Source organism: Syngnathus scovelli, chromosome 2, assembly GCF_024217435.2.
Source record: "Syngnathus scovelli strain Florida chromosome 2, RoL_Ssco_1.2, whole genome shotgun sequence".
Classification (NCBI taxonomy): Eukaryota; Metazoa; Chordata; class Actinopteri; order Syngnathiformes; family Syngnathidae; genus Syngnathus; species Syngnathus scovelli.
This window is the reverse complement of record NC_090848.1, coordinates 6,390,129-6,410,756: the sequence shown is the minus strand read 5'-3', so window position 1 is coordinate 6,410,756 and position 20,628 is coordinate 6,390,129. Positions and strand designations below refer to the sequence as shown.

Here is a 20,628-nt window from a genome sequence, read left to right as displayed (position 1 = left end):
AATTGCCTCATTTGTTTACTGACACCCATTTATTTCACAAAAAAAGGGAAAACAGCAGGAAAATGATGGCCCCCTGAATGTGTAATGAACATGCTGTCAATCTAAAACAAAAAGTACAACGTGCATTCAAAGGCCCTTGACTATAAGGCATTTGATTTGAATTGACAGCCAGTCATAAACAACGTCAGGGCAGATTTTTTTTTTTCTTCCAGATTTGGACAGCCTATGGATTTATACAGCCTTTTGTTAACGTGTGCAATTTGACAGTGAGGGAGTGACAGTGATGTCTAATAGGAACAATGGTCAACTTTATCATCATGAGCTACAGTTTCACATGTTCGGATGAAAAATTTTGCTTCAAGTGTGCTTCTTATACATCATGGGACTCCAAAGTTGAATTAATATGTCGATTTAAAGCTAAGATTGATCTTATTCGGGTATTCTCGCACAGTTGAGCTCAAACATGCACCAATTCAAATTTGGCTCAGCAAAAAGTCATATACAGTACGGACTTCATATTTCAGATGACCTCATTTTGTATGTGTGGGAATTTTGTCATCAAGACCTGTGCCAAGCTTTATTAGATTCGTCCTTGGCTCATCTCTCCACAGGCAGTGGAAACCAGCTGAGCAGTTTTTCAACATAATTCTGCCAACCCACAAACTGCAATAACACCATAGCCTAATTTGGTGGATGAATTAAAAATTATTCAAGTACTAGTTTAATAGTGTATGTGTAAAAATCCGTCATGGAGTGCACAACGGAAAGGCTTATTCCAAACCAACGTTCTTTTTCTGATTATGAATTAAATATGTAAATAGTGTTTTGTCCAGAATGACAACTTCTGCTTTTAAAAATCTGCATCGCCAACTGCTACAGTAGTCTCAGGTAGTAGGGTGCTTTCTACAAATGGCACTTTTCATCTCCAAGCGCAGATGTTCAATAGGATTTAGCTTTAGCTCTGAGCTATCCCTGAGGCTTTTTTTTTTTTTTTTTTATCTGTGTGTTTTGGGTCATTGTCCTGCTGCAAGAGCTATGACCTGCAACTGAGATCAAGCTTTCTGACACTGGGCAGTATATTTCACTGTAGAATATCATGATCGCCTCAAGATCTTATTTTACCCTTCACAGATCAAAGACACCCTATGGCGGATACAGAAATATAGCACCAGAACATAAAAGAGCCTTCTTCATGTTTCACAGTAAGGAGAATGTTTGTGCTGTTCTCAACAGTGGTATACACCTTAGTTGTCTCCCATGAGGTCCACTTTACCTCAAACAACAAAAGATGTTGCAATCTGATAGTGATGTACATTGACCTTGGAGTTAACCTTTAATTTCTTTGAGGGATGTTCTGGAGTCTTTTGTTACCATTCCCATTAGCCCTCTCTTCAATTTGTCACCAATTTTCTTCTTGGGATCGCACCAAAATGTCTGAATAATGTGTGTAGTTCCTGGAATATCAGCATTTTGGAAATGGTCTTTACCTTTGACATGCTTGTGTTTCATCTGCTTTCTAATCTCCTGAGACGGCTTTCATTTTTCTGGTCCATGTTTAGTGTGCTACACACTACGTTATTAAACAGCACACTTGTCACCCTTTAAACAGGCTCAAGTTTTTTTTTTTAATAATTCTGTTTAACCACAATTCCATCGCAATGACTGATTTTCACTGGCTCATTGTCATGAAATTACAACAGTATGGCTCCGCCTAACTAATGTTTTGCTTCATTCCTTATTGTACTAGCGCTCCCCTCCAGGGTAGCTTGCCAAAAACAGCCCTGCTCAGAGGCATCTCTACCAATAACTGCGGCAGGGGAAATATCAGGAGTATTCAATTAGGGCACTACATAGCAGTCGGTAGGTGATGTGCGGAAATTGCAATTTCCTCAACATGATTGATGGCGGTAATACAAGACGTCGTGGGAGTGCAGGCAATGAGAGAGCGCGGTGGGAATAACATTGCCCTCTGGTTATGGGGCACGGTGCTGACTGGCTAAATCGTAGGACGAATTCACCTGTGTGTGTGTGTGCAGCCGCATAAATATATCATTAGCAGAGCAGAGTGGCATTTAATGGAGTTTAAGTTTGATCTGGCGGTGTGGGCGGGGCTGAGGGGGGGCTGGGGACTCTTTGTCTGGATGCTGTAAAATAGTTGAATTAACAAATTATAGTTTTGCTTGCTGTTTGTGTTTTGATGATGTGATGCTTTCGCCAGGTTGCAATGGTCAGGTATTCCATCACAGCTGTCAGAGGAAGGCCGCTAATAGTTCGCTAGAGGTCCTCCATCTCAATTTTAATGAGCCGAATGGAAGAACTCATCCACGGTCAGCACTTCCAATAGAGCTACCGTATGTGTGTCCAGCTGATGGGATGACGAATGGATTCAAAGAGGTATTAGATACGCTCAGGGAGTTTTTACCTGAGGTGAAGCTGAAGGCTCAAGAATTGGACAAGGGAAGGACTCCTCACATATTGCCAGGCTCCGAACAAGCTTTAGCCTGGTCTTAGGCTGTCGAGGGGGGGTGTAGGAGTAGACAGTTAAAACCATACATACAGATAAAAAGCAGCCCAAGACACTCACAAGTAGAAAAAACAGGTTGCAAGCAAATTTTGTCTGTCTAGTGACTGAGTTTTTTTTTTTTTTTTTTCATCCCATGATGCTTCCGTTATCTGTCCCTGGAGGGGCATGACAGCAAAGCAGCAAACAAACCACCACAGCCTCCAATGTGTGCATAGGCAAACTGACGCTTCACAACACAAATTGCAAATAAGTCATCTTACACAGATGAGATTTAACAATATTCCTGACAGTAAACACAGGTGCAGCTTCAAATGTATTCCAAGGAAACAATTCACATGCTTCATTTCAAAACATGCGAGTCAAGTGATCCATACCTTCAAGTACTTCACGGGCTGCACCATGTAAGCAGGTGTTTAGTTGGAGGGAAGTTATGCGGAGGAAGAATACAGGAAGTTAAAATCGTCACAAAAACCACTGAACTTTGGAAATTAAGACTGTTGCCTAAAAGATCTTAAATTAAACATGGATGGCCAACAATTTGGGCTTCTGTCAAGACATCTGCAGAAAAAGGACGATATAACCCTGCATATCCAAAACACCATAAAAGAGATAAACAATTTTTAAGGTGAAGATTCAGAATTTATTCGGAACCTTTTTTGCAGAGCATATACATTTGTCACTGTCCAACAACAACCATGTCGAGTTCATTTTCTGACAAAAAATTGCCAGCGCTCACTCTATTCATTCAGACAAGTCATTAGAAAAATGAACATGATATAAAGGTTGTGAAAAGACAGTGCAAATCATTTCCAAGACATAAGTCTTACATAATGTGCTCTTCTGTGACAATCACTTGAGTTGAATTCCTTTTGGCCATCATGTGAATCAGACTCGGGAGTGGGAGGGAGATGGGGCGTCTGACAGTAAAAGTTAAGGTTCAGTGCTTCTCCTTTTGAAGCACCAGAGCACGACACTAATACATGTTAGAAAGTTTCATCGTAGAACGCGCTGAGGACACAAGGTGGCGAAGGTAGCAGGTGACCTAGCAGGAGTCGTTCCAGTATAAATTGTACCCGTGCCCTGTACTGTGCCTGCTAATCCCAGCATGAATATCCGTCCTTCTTGTCTGTCCTCTAAAAATCAAGAGGACAACCACCAAGCAACCCTTTTCTCTCACTGAGCTTGAGGGCCTTAAGTTGCATACAAATTGAAATGGGACGCTGCCTGTGACCTACAGCACCCCTTTCTATATCAGGTAATACGGAAAGGGAGGGGTGGTGGGTAAGGTGGGAGAGGGCTGCGACTGCGTGTGCACCGCTACACCAGCTAATTGAGCAGCATGGGGCCAGTGGGGAATGAACAATACCAGCAGGAGATAAAGGAATGGAAATGGGAAAGAGGGAAAGGGCTGAAGTCAGCAAAAGTAGGGCGGCCACCAACAGAGGATGGAGCTGCAGAGCTGGAGGCAGATGGTGGCAAAGTCACAAAGTACTGCCTTTCACTGAGAGTACACACACTAGCAGATATGCACGCACACATGCATACGCACGCTTTTGCACACGCATTCCCAGTCTACCGTAATTTTTGCCTCCATCACAATCTGTCTCCACCATTTGAAACTCCAAATTTTAGGGGACACAATTAACTATCACATTGAGATCACAGAATAGTTTTTTTCTAATAATCATTTTTTTCTAATTTGAATAATTTATGAATTTACCATACATTTGATGCTAATTTTAGGATGAGTATATAATGAAAGCTGGCTGGTAAGTAGGAACAAGAAAGGACAGAGCAAAAATGTAATCATATAATCAAATGTTCGATCATATAGCATATTTAGCATTTTGTTCAGGAAGTAGGCATCTAAGTAGGTGAAGAATTTGTTATGGATCTAAAATGGAGGGCAGGGGGGGTTGCGCTTCAAATGTAGAAAATATGTTGGTTAGAGTAAAAATCTGAATAACACAAATGTAAAGTCGTCATCTGTCCCTTGCACCCACCACCTGCTATTCAGTGATCACTTGCCTACGGCTGTAGAGCAATTTTTTTTTTTCTAATTGTGAGGTGATGCTAATAAGTTGCCGTGAGGGGGGAAAAAAAAAAAAGCAACAAGAAAGCCCTGCCTGCTTTCTCATTTGGGATTGAGACATTAGTTAGATATATATATATATATATATATATATATATATATATATATATATATATATATATATATATATTTTTTTTATTTATTTATTTATTTATATATTTATTAATCTAAGTGTGTGTGTGTGTATATTCAATATTTATTTTCATTTTGATGTTTTTTGTTTTAAATTCATAGTTACATTAAAGGCAACATTTATTCTTGTTTAATTTGAGTTGAAATATGCTCGAGTATTAAATGTTCAAAAGAGACAAAATAGAAGGATTATCATTTAATGAAATAATACATAGTACTGTAAAATCTTCCAGACGCACGAGTGAAGGGGTATTTGTGGCACGAAAAAAAGGTTTGGAGGCACGCAAGAGAAAAAAGGTTGGAAATCACTGCATTGCTCTAACATAAACCATCTGACTCACTCTCACAAATATATAAAATGTGGAGAATAAAATCTCATACAGTATGTCATACAAGTCACTCACTTTTGTCTTGGTACACAACTCCCTTTTGCAGCTACCGAAGTCAGTCAACTAAATCATGTGATTCAAAAATCTAAACTTGCTCAAGTGGGAAATATGAATTACCAAGTTTGTTCTGTCTGTGGCTCGAAGGAACATGGCAACCTCCCATGCGATAATGATTTCCTTTGTTTAGCTATAAGGCGATTCAAAAAACAATTTCTCATTTACAATGCAATGTCAGACCTCAGAGAAGGGACGTCAGTGCGCTGCAACATGCAGACAGCATAAAACTGAATAGATCACGTCGTTATGAATGACAGTGATGTGTGAAAAAAGGATAAGAACCAATTTCATTTTGTAATGAGATACATTCTAATTCATACATGCTTCATTTTTGAAAGTAAAAGAAAATCTATCAGTAATTTATTTAGATCAGACATTCTGAATACTGTTTCAATGATTTTTAAGTACTCATTAGATGTTACAGTGTTACTAACGCCGTTATAGATTTCCACTAATGAATAAGATACTCGATTACTATGTTAATCGTTATAACGCTACTAACAGTGAAATGTGGCAGCTCGGGACGTGTCGGCGCGAAAGGCAAAAACGCTTCCGCCTCTCTGCGGACTAACTTTTGACTCGCTACGCATCACGTCAGCCAATCAGCTTCGGGAATGTGTCGTGTCAAAAACAGAACAATGATCGTCGCCGTCCGTACTCATCCCGAGCTGTACAATACTTCTACCTTATGTAACTGTATTGACACATGCTCAAAATATCTGAATTATTTGACATCATTGAAATATTTACAAAGGTGATGCTAGTAACTAATTAATTTAAGAAGGGGTAATACAACGACTACTTCATTTACTTTTTTGGAAAGGTGACTAGTAACTAATTACATTTTGGATAATTTGTCCAACACTGCTCATACTGGAAGAAAAGAAGAAATGGAGAGAAATTGAAGCAGCAGTGATTCTCTTTAATTGAATTAAATTGAAGCCCTGTGAGTCACAATGGGGGAAGTTGCGAGATTGCCTCCGCAATTCACAACCGACAATACTTCCTTCATTGATTTAGATATTCACTGTGGTCAGCAGAAAAACAGAGCCAAGCCCCGTCCAGTCGGGAATAATGACATTTTTCAGAATATATTGTTTTGTGACCTGAAACACCAACTTGGGAATGTCGCAGGTAGCAGTAGGTGTAAATCCCCTTAGTCAGTTTTGTGTTGGACGTTGAATGTTACAGAGTCACATGCGGAGAAAAGTGGGGGAAAATATTCCCTATGAAATGCATTCAACCCACTCAGTTTGCTGGGCTGCCGTCCAAAGCTCACTTTTCCATTTAGCTTTTCAGATGTGGCTTGAGCACACCTCCTATCATGCTGTGTTATTAAGACAATCCAGAAGAAGCACTATGTTAGTGGAAAGCAACTACTCCTCATTTACCTTGGCTTCCGTTGTGGTGATGTTGCCAGCATTATCTTTGCTGCCTTCATCAGAAACTTCCGACTGGGTGGCATCATCTTTTGGAAACGCCTCAGCGTTGGCAGTTTCGGACACCTTCGTTGTTTCAAAGTCTACTTTATCAGACATTCTCATGGCAAAGTCTTACTGGCAATGTTGGCAAAGTGTGGGAACCTGAAAGAAATGTTCGAAGAAAAAAATGCAAACTGTGAGGCACAGCCGCTTTCTTCTTTTGGGGGAAAAAAGCAAAGCATTTGCAGGTGGTTTGGCTGTTCTCAACATATTATTCATGAAAATCAAAATGTATTTAAATTAAAAAACAACAAAACGCAAACATTGCTAGGGAAGGTGCTAGGGCTAAACTAGTCATCAAATTTCAATCAAAATTATGGAGTCGAACACAATTTTCAATTTTTTTTTTTTTAAAACAATGCATCATTCGGGTAATAGGTAGGCTTTAATTTTTTTTATCCAGATCTATATTTTAGTTACTTATATGATGTCTAAATACGTTTTGCGCTTACGAAATAGGTCTGCACAAAATTTCAAAAAAAGATTGCATTGGCCCACGCAATATGCATATCGCAAAGACATGCGATGCAAGTTTCTACTTAGATTAGGTCATAAAAATGACAGTTCTGGAGGTGCAGTGGAGCTTCCAAGGTGGGGCTTTGAGGAAGGTCAACCAATGTGATGAGGAGTGATCACTACCATTTTCTTATCTGATGGCGGTGCAGCTATGCATGTAACTGACTGTTTATGCTAAAAGCACTAAAAAAGTGACAGTCAATTCGTCCACGTCAAAGTCATTGACTTGTAGCTCACTCCCACAGTGTTTTTCCAGAGAGCAAACGCTGTGCTGGGCCGAGAGGCACGCAAAAACACAGCTGGCATCTGCAGAGTTTGTTGCGGAATTTCAATGACCTGTCAGTTGTTTGACAAAAGCATCGCTTGCTGCTGCTTTACATTATTTTTACATTCTGAGGGAAAACAGCTTAATACTCTAGAGTGTTGCACATTCCTTTGAATATTTAGTATCTTTTACTGACATTTTGATGGGTGAAATCTCTCGAGTTGCCCTGTTCAAAGATTTGCATTACTGGACAGATATTTTCGAGAGCCAGTAAATCAGTATTCTGTTCCTCTCAGCATCATTCATTCCACTAGACACATTTTGCCTTGGGACAGGAATGTCAGAATTTTGGGGGTTTCTGACTTTAATATATTTTCATGTTGATGCGTCGTTTCCTAGAATGACTTCAGTATGCCAGTCTTCCATTAAGGAAACATTCTTGAATTTGATTGGCGGAAAATCTGTGGAAACTGTGGTAGGCGATAGCAAAAGAAAAAAATGCTATTAATTCACATCAAACAAAAGACATACTTGCGCAGCCAGCGGTGAAGGTCGCGGCAAAGGATGAGCTGTCGGGGGAAGTCAACAAGGCCTACCGATCCTGCCGGAGACTTCTTGTCCATGCCTGCTTCAGCCGCTCTGCATGGCAACCGGGGGCCCCGACACCCTCATGACCCCTGCTGACCTGGCACAAAGACAGGCACTTGAGTTAGCGCTGTGGTGTGTTACAGGTCAGGGGTTACGATTGGCAGCAGTGACAGTAGATTCAGCAGGTTTTAGTGAGCAGCATGGTGGTGAGTGTGTATTTTGGGTCCCATTCGTGCCTGTGCGCCATAAATAATGAATGAATGTGGAGATGGGAATGCAGCTACGGCAACAGCAACATTAGCTATTCAGAAAGAAGCAAGGAAAGAGCATTTCTGTGCTGAGAAAGCCTTTGCCATTTGGTGGCACACGCTTATCAAAACGCCTGCCGTGTGCTACACGCTGAGAAAGGATGATGTCTAAAAGAACGCAGACCAAATCAATGACTGACAATACCACAGGAAAAAACTAAAATGCTTCAATATCAAATTTGTATTTTTTTTTTTCTCACGCAACACATTTCCAATTGACTAATGTCTCAGAATGCTCATGTTAAATGGCATTTCTCATTGCCTCTTTTACTTTCTCTAATCTCTATCGCACTGAATGGGTGTGGCGCGGTGCCGAGGCTGGCGTCCAACAGTGCCAAGGGCTGGCTGCTGCTTATAATACGGTCTTTTGTTTCACCCTCCCCCTTCTAGAGCCCCAAAAGGTCAAGTGGCATCCCTGCTAACTCTATAATCTTCCTTCACATGATGCCATCGGCGTCAGCAGCGTGAAGCGATAATGGGTGGCAACTGAGAATCAAACGGTTTACGCTTTACCAGTCAAGTGGTAAAATTGCTATTTTTCTTTCAATTTTGAATTTCATTACTGCTTAGTTTCTCTGAGGAGTAATTCAGGTCTTGGGTTGTCCCATAAAGTGTGCGCCACTACAGCGAACAATCAAAAATGATGCAAATAATCGGACGAAAAGATGAAAACGCCAAAGAAGACGGCTACGACACAATGCAAATGTTACGGTGGGAGGAAACATGGCGAGAAGCGGCCCCGCAAAATGTTTTTATGAGGAGAAGTTTTTATATGACTAAAAAAAAAAAAAAAAAAAAAAAAGAAAAAAATCGAGATACTTATTGTGTATAGAGAGAATGAAAGTAAAGACACCGCAGGGGGACATTGAGGACAGCCTTTAAAATCTTTTAAACTATTTTTTTGTTCCTGCTATTTCTAATTTCTAATGTGATTATGTGCAGTGACTGCAGTGTGTTAGTACATTGAAACACACACACACACACACACACACACACACACACACACACACACACACACACACACACACACACACACACACACACACACACACACACACAGACACACACGTATTATGCACATTAATCTGTCATAGTTTTGGTTGACATTTCAATATATTCCAAAGCGTTATAATCCTGCCATGAATTTAGACATTATAATGTGATGGAAAATACCATGTCATCTATAGTGGCAGCAACGGCCCTTTGATACACTCATTTACACAAAACACAGCTTTTGTTATTCAAGAGAACGTGTTCTGAGAAACTACAGCTGTTGCTGAAAATTAGACATGACACACGTACGATAAACGCTGCTATAATATCAATGCAGCTCAGCCAGGCTGTGGGCGCTCCAGGAGGGCGGACACATTACAGCCGCAGCGGAAGATACCGTTACCGCCTCAAACTGAGACATTCAAACGTGAAAGAACGGTGCCCGTTTTGATTGGTATCCCACAGCTTACATGCCGCATTGAAATTGCATTTCAGTTTTTGAAATTCATTCATTTGTGCATCCTCGGGGCAACGTGCCGTCACTGACAGGGAGTGGTTCGCTGATATTAAAAATCACAATAGAGCACAACAATCCTAAAGTGGGTCCCTCCGGCGTCGTTCAGAGTCACCTCGCCAATTCACGACACATAAAATGGCCATCATAGCAACCTCACACAAAGCAGAAGACAAATTATAAGAGTTCATAGCTCATTTCAGATTCATAGCAATCAAATCTAAATAATAAATAATTAAAGACATATACGGATCATATCTTTTTTTGGACTGAACTCATTATGCAGCCATGTCTTTTTTTTTTCTCCCTATAAAGAAATTGTTAAAAGAGGTTACCAGAACAATTTCATAAGGGTGGCTGAGTTAATCACACTCCTCTTAGCGGACAACACTCACAGACAATTATAGAGATGGCAGGCTAATGAAAAATTTCTGAGGAACATAAGAGGCGACAAGTGATGACACGCGCGGGAGCTTGGTGGTGACATCGAGACAGTTATTTCCCTTCCGCTTCACATGAGCACACACCTAAATCTCTGACAAATTCAGACTTTTCCCTTCAACACCTCCACTCGGTTCCGCGTGGGTCGGAACAATTGCCTGGGCTAAAAGCACCTCGAGTGGAGCAGAAGAACCCTCAATTCCATTCTCCAGGTTCAACTCTGGCTTCGGCTCAAATGTGGGGAGAGGGTGACGACGAGTCAAATACTGAGCAAAAAAAAAAAAGATGAATTCTCCCGGTGAGGGTGGGGGGTAAAAAATTACATTTGTTAATGATGAATTTATTTCAACAAGGGTGGAGGAACATAAGCAGAGAGCTGTGACTGTCCACAAAAGAAACAAAAGCACCAACACAAAGAGGACTATGCACTGTGGGTGAAAACTTGACATCAGCTTTCCATTTTTTTTTAAACCGGCAAAAAGATACCACAAAGGAGACATTTTCTTTCTAAGAAAGAAATCAAACACAACCAATTAGCCACATATTGTGGCGGTACAATTAAATGATTTGCACACGGCATGCCAAAAAGCCACTTTCTATTTGGCACAGCACACACAACCCGACTAATGAAATAAAACACCCAATAAACAGCTAATTAGATACTAATGCGGCTATACACTCACGGCACGGCAACAAAATAGATTTTTGTGTTTCGCTCAGCTGAGTAACTAATCTACCATTTCCTAGCTATTTCTCCTAATTGCAAAGCCAGGAAAGCATTGACAGGGGAGCTGGAAAGCCATTAGTGTAAAGCCAATGAGATGATGGCACTTTCATCCCCTGCTTCCCTTAATTTCAGGGCAAGGAAGCCCGTGTCATCTGAAGGAACTGCCAGCAAACGGACGGTTAAATTAACTGCAAAAGCATGAACGAGCCCCTAATTGCGTGCCGTGCGCCGCCTCCGGGTCGCATATGGTGATGCGAGCTCAGGACGCTGCGGTAGAGGCGCAGGCAGCCAGCATTAATAAATTACATTTGCAGCAGAGCATGTAGATAATCCATTACCGGTCCCAGAGGTGAACTTCTTGGGAATATCAATCTGGGCAATTAAAGGAGACACAATAAAAGTGAGAAAACCCACATGCAAGTCTTGCAATGCTGCCTGGTGAGAACCCAAGTTCAAAAGTCTACCTTAGCCATTAAAAGTCGATTTGCTCAAAGGACGAGTCAAACCTCTTACTGGCTCATCTCAGGTAATAACGCCGCCGTGAAAACCCGAGCCCGGGCAACTCTTGAGGAGATTGGCGGCACTAACTGAGCAACACAGTCTTGATGTAACGTAGCAAATCTCACACGAACAAGCCCAAGGGAAAGATTGCACACTTGCTCGGCGATCTACAGCACAGCCATCATGAAACCCCCAAAAATATATATACATCTTTTTCTGAGTTTGATTTCCATCTGAATAAATTACCCGAGTTTAAAGTCATTAAGGACAAACTCTTCAATCAAATCAACACATCTAATTAATTGCATTAAATGACAGAGGAAAACAGACAAGGAAAAAAAGAAGCACGTTGGCAAAAAGGATCAATTGAAGAAGCGCAAGACAATATTGAGAGACGGGAAGCTTGCAGGACCTACCTGGCCTCCATCCCCAAAGCAACTCAGCTCTTTAGCTTCCATTGTGTACAGGAGGCAATAATTTTTGCTGGCTGAAGAGACTGGAGTCGCCTCCCAGCTCGCACCTCCAGCAGCTGCCGGCCGGCTGCCTCCTGCACACTCACGCAAAAGAGTGAGCGTGTGAGATGGGGAGAAGGGGCTCTAAAAGAAGAGGGTGAAGGCGAGTGGGTGTCACAAAGAGGGAGGGGAGGATGCTGCGCAAGCACAAGTCTACCTGCCACAACCCATCAAGCCAGCCAGCCTTGGAGACAGCGCCAAATCAACAGCTGGCTCCCGTGTGATGTCAGAGCCCAAACAGCCAGTCGCAGCAGCCGAGGCCGGCCGACCGGCGCTACGGAGGGCTGTATGAACCAAAGTCGGCGCCTAAATGGGTCTCTTCATTAGCTACTCTGCTCTTCGGATGGAGGCGGGGGGAGGCGGAGAAGGAGGAAAGGGCATGCAGGGACATGGAACAGAATGAGATGGAAGGAGGGAGGAAGGAAGGCGGCATAGACAGAGAGTGAGAGCGCAAAAGGGGAAGAGGGAGGAGGAGGGGGAAGCAGGGAGGCAAACCTACATCGAAGGGGAGAAGGAAGTTGGCAAGCACAGACGAGAAGAGGAGAGCGGACGGTAACGAAACGACTGCGGCCTGCTAGGTGCTCAAACACCAGGTGGAGAGTCGATGGGGAGGCGCTGGCCGCTGAGAGGCCGAGCTGTTCACTGGGCGAGTGTCCCAATAAAGCTGGCACCCCGCTTCTCACACAAGTCCACCAGGCTACAGCTAATCCTACTTGACTCAGAGAACCTGAAATACCGCCCAGAGCACAGACTGAAAGAAGCCCTGTACGAAAGCAATCTACTTGAAGCAAATTACAAGCTTAATGGATCTGCTGGAAACAATTTTCTGCCTGTACATAATGAGAGCAGAGCACTGACCACCTCCATTTCATCTAAATGTGTCTTTAATCACTTTGGAGTATTTGATTGGGAAAATAATTAGAGATCATGACATGCCTAGAAGTGTTAATTTCATTAAAATATCTAATATTGTGAGAAGATGGGGAGGTCAATGTTTAAGCCATCCTCACTCACTAAGATGTGCACTGCGCAGTGTCTAGACTGCCATTTTGTGGTAGTTTCTGAACGTTTCTCCGACATTCAATAGAAAACACAGTGGGCGGTGAAGTTCCCACTGTCACTTAGCAACTAGCATCAGGCTGTGACAACCATTTCTTCCTTCGAGACTTCGGCAACAAATGTATTGTGCTTTTTTTATCCTATGAAAAGGTCACTGATTAAACAGAAACGATTTATGGATTGACAGTTGAATTATTTAAGAGCCTGCTGGACCAAATAACACAGGAAAGGAAGATTTCCCCTTGGAAGGTGATTAATTATTTAGCCATCGAGCCACATCTTTTTTGAGAGAAAGACACAATATCCTCAACCTCAATATTGGACATCAACCCTTGATCTGTGCAGGTAACAGTGAATTAGGGCATAACCACTCAATGATTGATAATACATATTTTACCATTTCCTACCTGGGATGATGGACGAAACACAATCAAATGTCGTAGGAGGGAATAGTTAATGCCCATGTTTTTTTTTTTTTTACTGTGGAATAAGAAAAAGTATCTGCCAATCTATCTGCACTATAAGCTATAGTGCTTGCTTCATGAAAATGACGCCACTGTATTGGTATGCTCAGTCATCCATGCAGTAACTTTAATCTCTGTACATTTTGATCATGAGGCAATAATTGCCTATGTTGATACATCAAAATGACCGGGCCACTGATTAGACAAGCCCGATGAATTATTCGCAATTTCACGTGACAAGCAAATCAAAATGAATGTTTTGCCACATTAGACATGTCTTGCTGACGACAATAAATGGTAAACTTCTCTAATTGTATTAATATTCCCCACGTTGAACTCTAAACGTGCAATATGGGGAAAACAGATTTGAAGAACTGCAATTTCAGCAGGGATATTTACGATGCTATTTTGCTTGGATGTTTTTGCTCAAGCAAACACGACGCACATGCAACTTTAAAACCACTTACTAAACATCAAAACAAACGGGAAATGAAAATGGCTAGCAATTAACGTGTTGGCAATGCATGCAAACCTTGCAACACAAACAGGCCGAAAAGTTACTTAAGATCAGCGTGGTGACTCTTGCAGGAACAGGTACATACCAGCAGCTAATGTGATTGCTTAGCGTGAATATTTAAGTTTCCTTTCGGGCCATACCCTTTAAAGTAAAATAAAAAGACGCAAAATCAGAATTGACGGCGATTCGGGGCTAAGCTGTCAGTGTTTAGAGCTAACACCGGCCGGGCCAGCTGGGAGCTGTCACACACTCGCGAGACTGCTGTTTACAGCTGCTAGCTACAAAGTGCGACACGCCTCGCTTCCATAAGCCAACATTACTTCTGTGAGGGGATCAAGTGTTCCCTTACCGATTGGCTTCACAAATTCTGCAAATTGTGCAGGAACAGCCTCGAGTTGTTGTGAGTGACGACGTGAGGTAACGGACACAAGCAAGCTGATCGAAAGCGGTGGCTCCTCGGCTACTTACGCTCGACGTGAGGGCGTTGGAAAATATGTCCCGGCTTGCCGTCGTCCGGTGTTAGTGTGTGTCTTCATACAGTTATTTTTGCTCTAAACCTCCTCGATAACATACGTTTAAATGATTGCTGGTGTTATTGTTTGATCCATGAGTGTATTTTGTGCGTGTGTCTGCCGTGAATTACTTGTAATAAAAAGTTGATCGACTTGTTAACGTGATGCTGAGGGTCGCAAGGGACATAAACCGAGTGCACCTCCATATTTTGCCGGGATCTTCGCTTCCTATGATACAGTTCAAGCTGCTCTTTCCAAAACAAGTTTGTTTTTTTACGTTCTACTTTCATATATGGTAGGTGGAAACGCATATGTTTACGCAAATCATGGTGACGACAGCGATCTTACCTAGTTATACTGACCAAACTATGACGTATACCATGCGATCAGTAGCACATCGTGCAATGATTAAAAGCTATGGTGCATTTTGCCTGTCATACTTTTGTCGGGGCGGAGATTAACTGTACATTATTTAATGCATACTGCACAATTGTGCTGGCCTGTTGTCATTTGATTGAGTTTGAGTGTGAGTCTGAATGTACACACATATATGCACACGCGCACATCATAATTCCATATTTATATTTTGGCCAATTTAAATCCAATGATAATGGTTGAACAAATGTGACAAATTTGAGGTCACCTGGTAAATGATGACTATGGAGGTATGAGGATTCTGTCAGTAATATGTCTTATAAGCCCAATAAATTGATAATTATGCACCCGTTTCTAAAAAAGTCAAAATAATTTGCCTGCTTGTGCCTTCTCTCTGGGCGCAGGATTGTCTTTATTGTAACAAAATAAATTTTGAGTGATTTCAAGTGTTTACAGGTCAATGTTTTTGTTTCCATCTTAAATTCAGATCCAAGCCACTGGTGAGGACATAATGCCCGTGGATGATAGTGGCCCGCCGCAGCCCTCTCACTGTGACACAAGATGGTCACAGCAGATGTCAGGCCTCCCTCACAAGCTCCTGCAGCGCTTGATGCCTTTCCAACGGGAAGGAGTGCATTTTGCCCTATCTAAGAATGGAAGGTAAGCAACACCCTCAGTGAGATCATCCCAGTTCTGTTATTTGTTGAAAATATACTGTAAATCAGGGCAATCTTTTACCTCATTTGACCACTATCACATGCACAGTTGTGCACACATGATGTGCAGATATGGAAAAAGAGGATGTGAGCATATGCAGATGGCGCAAGCTGTAAACTAGGAATGCTAAATACTGGTGCCAGCAAACAACCACAAAAGAGGCTATGACAATGTTTTTAGCCTCACAGTGCCATTGTATTGTATTTACAGTGTAGTGAAACAAAACGTGTCTAAGTGTGTGCTCGATGCGTTATCATTATTCACTTGAATTTATTTATGAATGTGACTGTCTCGCGGGTGTTTTATTTTCAATTTAAGTGTATCAACAATGGGGTCTTCTGCAAACAAGCATTTATGACACTCTTTGAGCCAGGAGCATGGATGTAAACAACATTGCATATTATAATGGCTTATAAAGTACTATATTTTATTAGTTTTACCACCAGATACTTTGAACAGTATATTTCCTCTGAATAATCCTTTACTTTATCTTAACTAAAATTTCAAAAAGGACTAAAGACCCACCTTTTAACTCTGGCCTAAATATTTGTTTTATTGCTTTTATATTTTTACTAGTCTCTTGTTTTAAAGTGTTAGTTGCACTGTAGCACTTTGAGATTTAGTGCCAAATACAAAGTGCATTATGAATTTATTATTATTATTATTATATATTAGTTTTTTCTTATCTTAAATTGGTACAAATAATTCACATATTGACTGATATGAAACATTGATATTGTGATACACTTTTCAGTCATATCCTCCAGCTCTGTTTGGAAGGTAATTTAGTCAAGGTGGATTTTTTTTAACTGTCTCCCAAAGGAAGTTTCTTCGCTTCTCTCAAGTATTGGAATTCGGCAACATAAGTATACCAGGATCTGACTCTAGTCTAACTTATCCAGTTGATGCATGCTCGAGTTCTCAGGGAGGTCAGCACTGGGGCAGCCAATCTGAGTAGCTTCGCTGTGATGCGGTGGCCCTATTGATTCAGGAACACGAAAAGGCGCTGCTTATGTGCACGGCCAGCTCAGAAGTCAATTGACTTTTGTTGCATTACATGAACAGCGCTGTCAAATGGCATCAGTGTAACGGGGAGAACTGTTTGGTTTCTGTGTCGTCTGAAAGACAAGCAGAAGTGATTTGGGCATGTCTGTGGCACAACGTTGGTCATCCAGTACCCGAAAAGGTCCGCTGTTAGATTCCCGCTTTGCCCGAGTCATGTTTTTGTGTGCTTTGGCAAGACATTTCACCCACCTTTCCCCCCGATGTCCCTCCTACTGGTGTATGACTGGGTGTGAATGTTTGGTGTTCGGAGGTGCACACTCAGGGAAGCTGTGGCTACAGAATGTAGTTTGCCACCACCAGAGTGAGAATATGTGAATACATGAATAATAGTATCCACCGTGAAGCGTCTGCGTGTCCAAAACAATCTACTAGGGCTGCTCAATTAATCGAATTTTAATCATGATTACGATTTGGGCTTCAGACGATCTCAAAATTCATATAATCGAGGAAAAATGATTATTTGGTGTTTCCGTTCCAAGACATGCATGCACAACTCAACCGCTATGCCTCCGCCCCCGTGTGTGTGGAGAGTTCAGCTTGAGGCCATATTTAACAGGCAGCGTTCTACTTGAACGCGTTCAATGAACGAAAGTTCATGAACTCGTTCATATTTTAGATGAACGCTCATTTTGGGACCAACGAATGGTTTTGAATGGCAGTTTACTTTCGTTCAAGGATGCCCCAGGTTTTTAACCTTTCACTTCTTAGACTTCAAGTCAAGTCAAGTTTATTTATATAGCCCTAAATCACGGGCAACAGACTTCATAATAGAACCCTGCTAAACACAATGCGGGGGTAAAATGATTTGGCAACCCCGGCCACCAACAGTCGCACGGCACGTGCCTTATTAAAATGCGACGAAAACACGACGACAGATGCTCCATTCGATGAAAACACGTCATGCGACGAGCATCCCCGCTCGCCCTTCCTTGTCAGACAGCAATGATAGGATCTCATCCTGTGAGAGCATTCATGAATTTTAGGAGAAGGTTTAGTGCTCTCAATGGCGTTTAACCACAATTTACTCATAATGAGATTATGTAATTTATTTGGGCTTTGCACCTTTACCTTTGTAATTTTATGTCCCAAATGTTTCCGTCTAGCCCAAAACAAACCCATGACCCCAATGGGTACAGAGAAAACGGATAAATTAAATAAACCTAACATGTATAATTTTTGGAATGTGGGAGGAAGTCTGATTATGCAGAAAAAACACTCATTGAATGAGTTTGACGATGATATAAGCTTGTCAAATCTGCCTATCCATGCTACATTTTCATTGGTTTGATGAGATACTGTAGCTACTGACTTTCATTGTGAGAGATTGTAGAATTTTGAGAATGGAATAATTTGAAGAATCCAGCAAACAACAAACAGATTCTGGTGTAACCTCCTTGTTGGAGGACAGTTTTCAAATCTTAAGTTGTTCTATCACAAGCTCCAGAAGTGAAATTCATTGGTCGGATATTCTACGTCATCTTAGAAGTATTTTTTTTACTTACAAATTTGAACGCATTTGCTAACTTGTTGGATTTCTCAGAATTCCTGGGAAATTTAGGGTTTCACTGTCAATGTAAGTAAAATACTAGATGAGAAGAATCTTAAGGCGTAAAAATAAAAAAGGAAGAAATAGCAGCCCTTTATTACCTACCAGAAGATGCTGAACATCACTGATGTCAGCGTGTGGGAGGATTCGTATGCAGATTTTCATTTTAAATCTCACACGTCTTTTCACATTCCAAGCATCAGGAATACCAAACGAAAACACAAAATCTTGCTGCAATTCATATGCTGATGCAGCATATGGAGGAGGACGAGAGGAATTTTATGGGTTTAGATGACAGATATTGTGGGGAAGTTATGGCACAGTACAACAATAAAATGCCATCGAATGTGGTTAGATGTGTTGTTTGCAAAGCGGGCCTGCAATCGGTTATGCTGAAACACATTTTGCCCAGAATGCACTTGGTCAGCACTTGAGTGTGGCTACCTCAATATCGGAGGGAAAACATGTCAATTTGAAGTAAAACTGCATCCATGAAGAACTCTTTGTCACTTCCATTAAGATTCTGACAGTGATGTTGCATGTGCTAGCCTTTCCCGGTGTGAGCTGTCCAAAATATTACTTGAACTGACAGCCTGAGCTTTTATTGAATGAGGTCTGCTGCACTCATGCAAGAGGGGATCAATAAACAGACTTTATTGTTCCTTCATAACTCCGTGCTGGTTACATTATATTACTTAGTTTGCTGTGCACGTGTTTCCATCTTAAAAGTCTTCATTCAATAATTTTTACCGCTTTTTTTCCCCAGACAGATACCAGTATGAGTATTTAACTCTATAGTTCTCACCAATACTGATACCAAGTAGCCGATACCACTAATAACGTCTGATACAAAAAATTATATTATTCCTATGGCAGATCATATTAAAGAGGGACTTTTATGCATTTCAAAGATAAAAATGCTCTGTTAGCCTTGTAGAAGTTTAGTCAACCAATAAACATATTTTGGTAACAGCACACAAACCATGCACATTCATATAAGCAATCTAAACATACATATACTTCTAGATATCACATCCTATTCGGATTATAAGAGGATGGATGGAACTGGAAAGACAAAAGCGCTCAGCCAGTGGAAATTAAGTTAAAAAATAAACACACATTTGAGTAAAAACACCCTAGTAATGCATTTTAAGCACAACTATAAATTGAATGTTACGTGGCATATGAAAGGATTGACGTGGATAGTAGGAGCACTGGAAAAATATTATGTTCAATGTTTGTACCTGAATTTTAATTGATTAATTTAATATTTAAATTCAGATGGGTTTTTTTTTCACCATTTTACTGAGAAATACTAATGTTTTAAATTGACATTTTACTGTGCGAGTTTTGGCACAGCATAAACCCATTAATAACTACAAATGTAAATCAGCACATTTCAGATGCTGTGCATGTTTGTTGTTATTGACAAGAGAATTTGTAGATGAATTAAATTGTTTGCCTGACTAAGAGCCAATCCCAATCCCAAAGGTGCGTCTGTTCAGTTCCCACTCAAAGACTGTCAATGTGAGAATGTACTGTTGTCTACTTAATATGTATGCTCTGCCACTGCTACTGACTGGGGACCAGTCCAGGATTTGTCTCCTTTGGCACACGAGGTTAATGTGGAGAAAAAAGGCACTGAACATCCTCGTGGCTATTGTTCCTTGTTAGAGTTATGCAGGGTCTGCCAATTAACCCTTTTGCGTTGGTGGCCCTGTTATTAGAACAATACTGGCCCCATATATTATTATTTTTTTAAATATAGTTTAAGTGATTATTTATTTACCAGCTTTATACCATACCTTTGCACTTATGGGTGACTTCAAAGAATGAATAAAAAACTCTTAAAATGTTTGCAGTGTACTAACATTCCAACCATCCACAAGCACAATGTAATTTTTCTTTTACTTAATAGCAGCAGCCCCCAAACAATATTATAGACATTGCAACGGCATTGAAACAATTTCAAAATATCACTCACCACTTCAATGTTGTATGCCGTATTCCGAGTGAAGTGTTTACGAAGGTAATGACACAGTTCCGTATAGTTTCTTGATGTGCGTTTCAAGCATGACTGAAAAATAATGTCTTACTTTTTGATCAGAACTCAAAATTCCCCCGATTATTCTATCAGAACTCAAAATTCCCCTGACTATTGTATCTTCATAATTACAATTCTTCAGTAGCTATTCTCTACAGATGAAAAGAAACAAAACCTTTTAGACATACTCTTATGAAATACAATATATCCTTAAATGAGCTTAGACATGCTTTATTAAATGGGGATTTTGTCTTGTTGTCCACTCTGTATTGAAACGCTTGAGGTAAAT

At 40.9% G+C, this 20,628-nt stretch overlaps 2 protein-coding genes across 12 annotated transcripts in view; one reads left to right on the top strand and one right to left on the bottom strand.

The window, feature by feature from the left end:
- Positions 1 to 12,499, bottom strand: part of LOC125988000 (R3H domain-containing protein 1) — a 31,747-nt gene extending 19,248 nt beyond the window's left edge. For 2 of the 9 annotated variants that reach the window (XM_049752701.2, XM_049752700.2), the window contains exons 1-6: positions 12,198 to 12,493; positions 11,945 to 12,124; positions 7,988 to 8,141; positions 6,586 to 6,777; positions 2,899 to 2,916; positions 2,423 to 2,512 (exon numbers count right to left, since the gene is read on the bottom strand). In XM_049752701.2, the coding sequence (XP_049608658.1) occupies positions 2,423 to 2,512; positions 2,899 to 2,916; positions 6,586 to 6,738 (261 nt within the window). In that variant the 5' untranslated portion in view covers positions 6,739 to 6,777; positions 7,988 to 8,141; positions 11,945 to 12,124; positions 12,198 to 12,493. Of the gene's footprint in view, positions 1 to 2,422; positions 2,513 to 2,898; positions 2,917 to 6,585; positions 6,778 to 7,987; positions 8,142 to 11,944; positions 12,125 to 12,197 lie in introns of all 9 variants that reach the window. The other 7 variants (XR_007488198.2, XM_049752698.2, XM_049752699.2 and 4 more) reach the window with 7 other exon arrangements.
- Positions 12,500 to 14,054: 1,555 nt separating this feature from the next.
- The window catches only part of zranb3 (zinc finger, RAN-binding domain containing 3), a 55,132-nt gene continuing 48,558 nt past the window's right edge, over positions 14,055 to 20,628 (top strand). The window contains exons 1-2 of one of the 3 annotated variants that reach the window (XM_049752695.2): positions 14,055 to 14,157; positions 15,455 to 15,627. In XM_049752695.2, coding sequence (XP_049608652.1) covers positions 15,479 to 15,627 — 149 coding nt within the window. In that variant the 5' untranslated portion in view covers positions 14,055 to 14,157; positions 15,455 to 15,478. Of the gene's footprint in view, positions 14,158 to 14,321; positions 14,888 to 15,454; positions 15,628 to 20,628 lie in introns of those variants that run through there. The other 2 variants (XM_049752694.2, XM_049752692.2) reach the window with 2 other exon arrangements.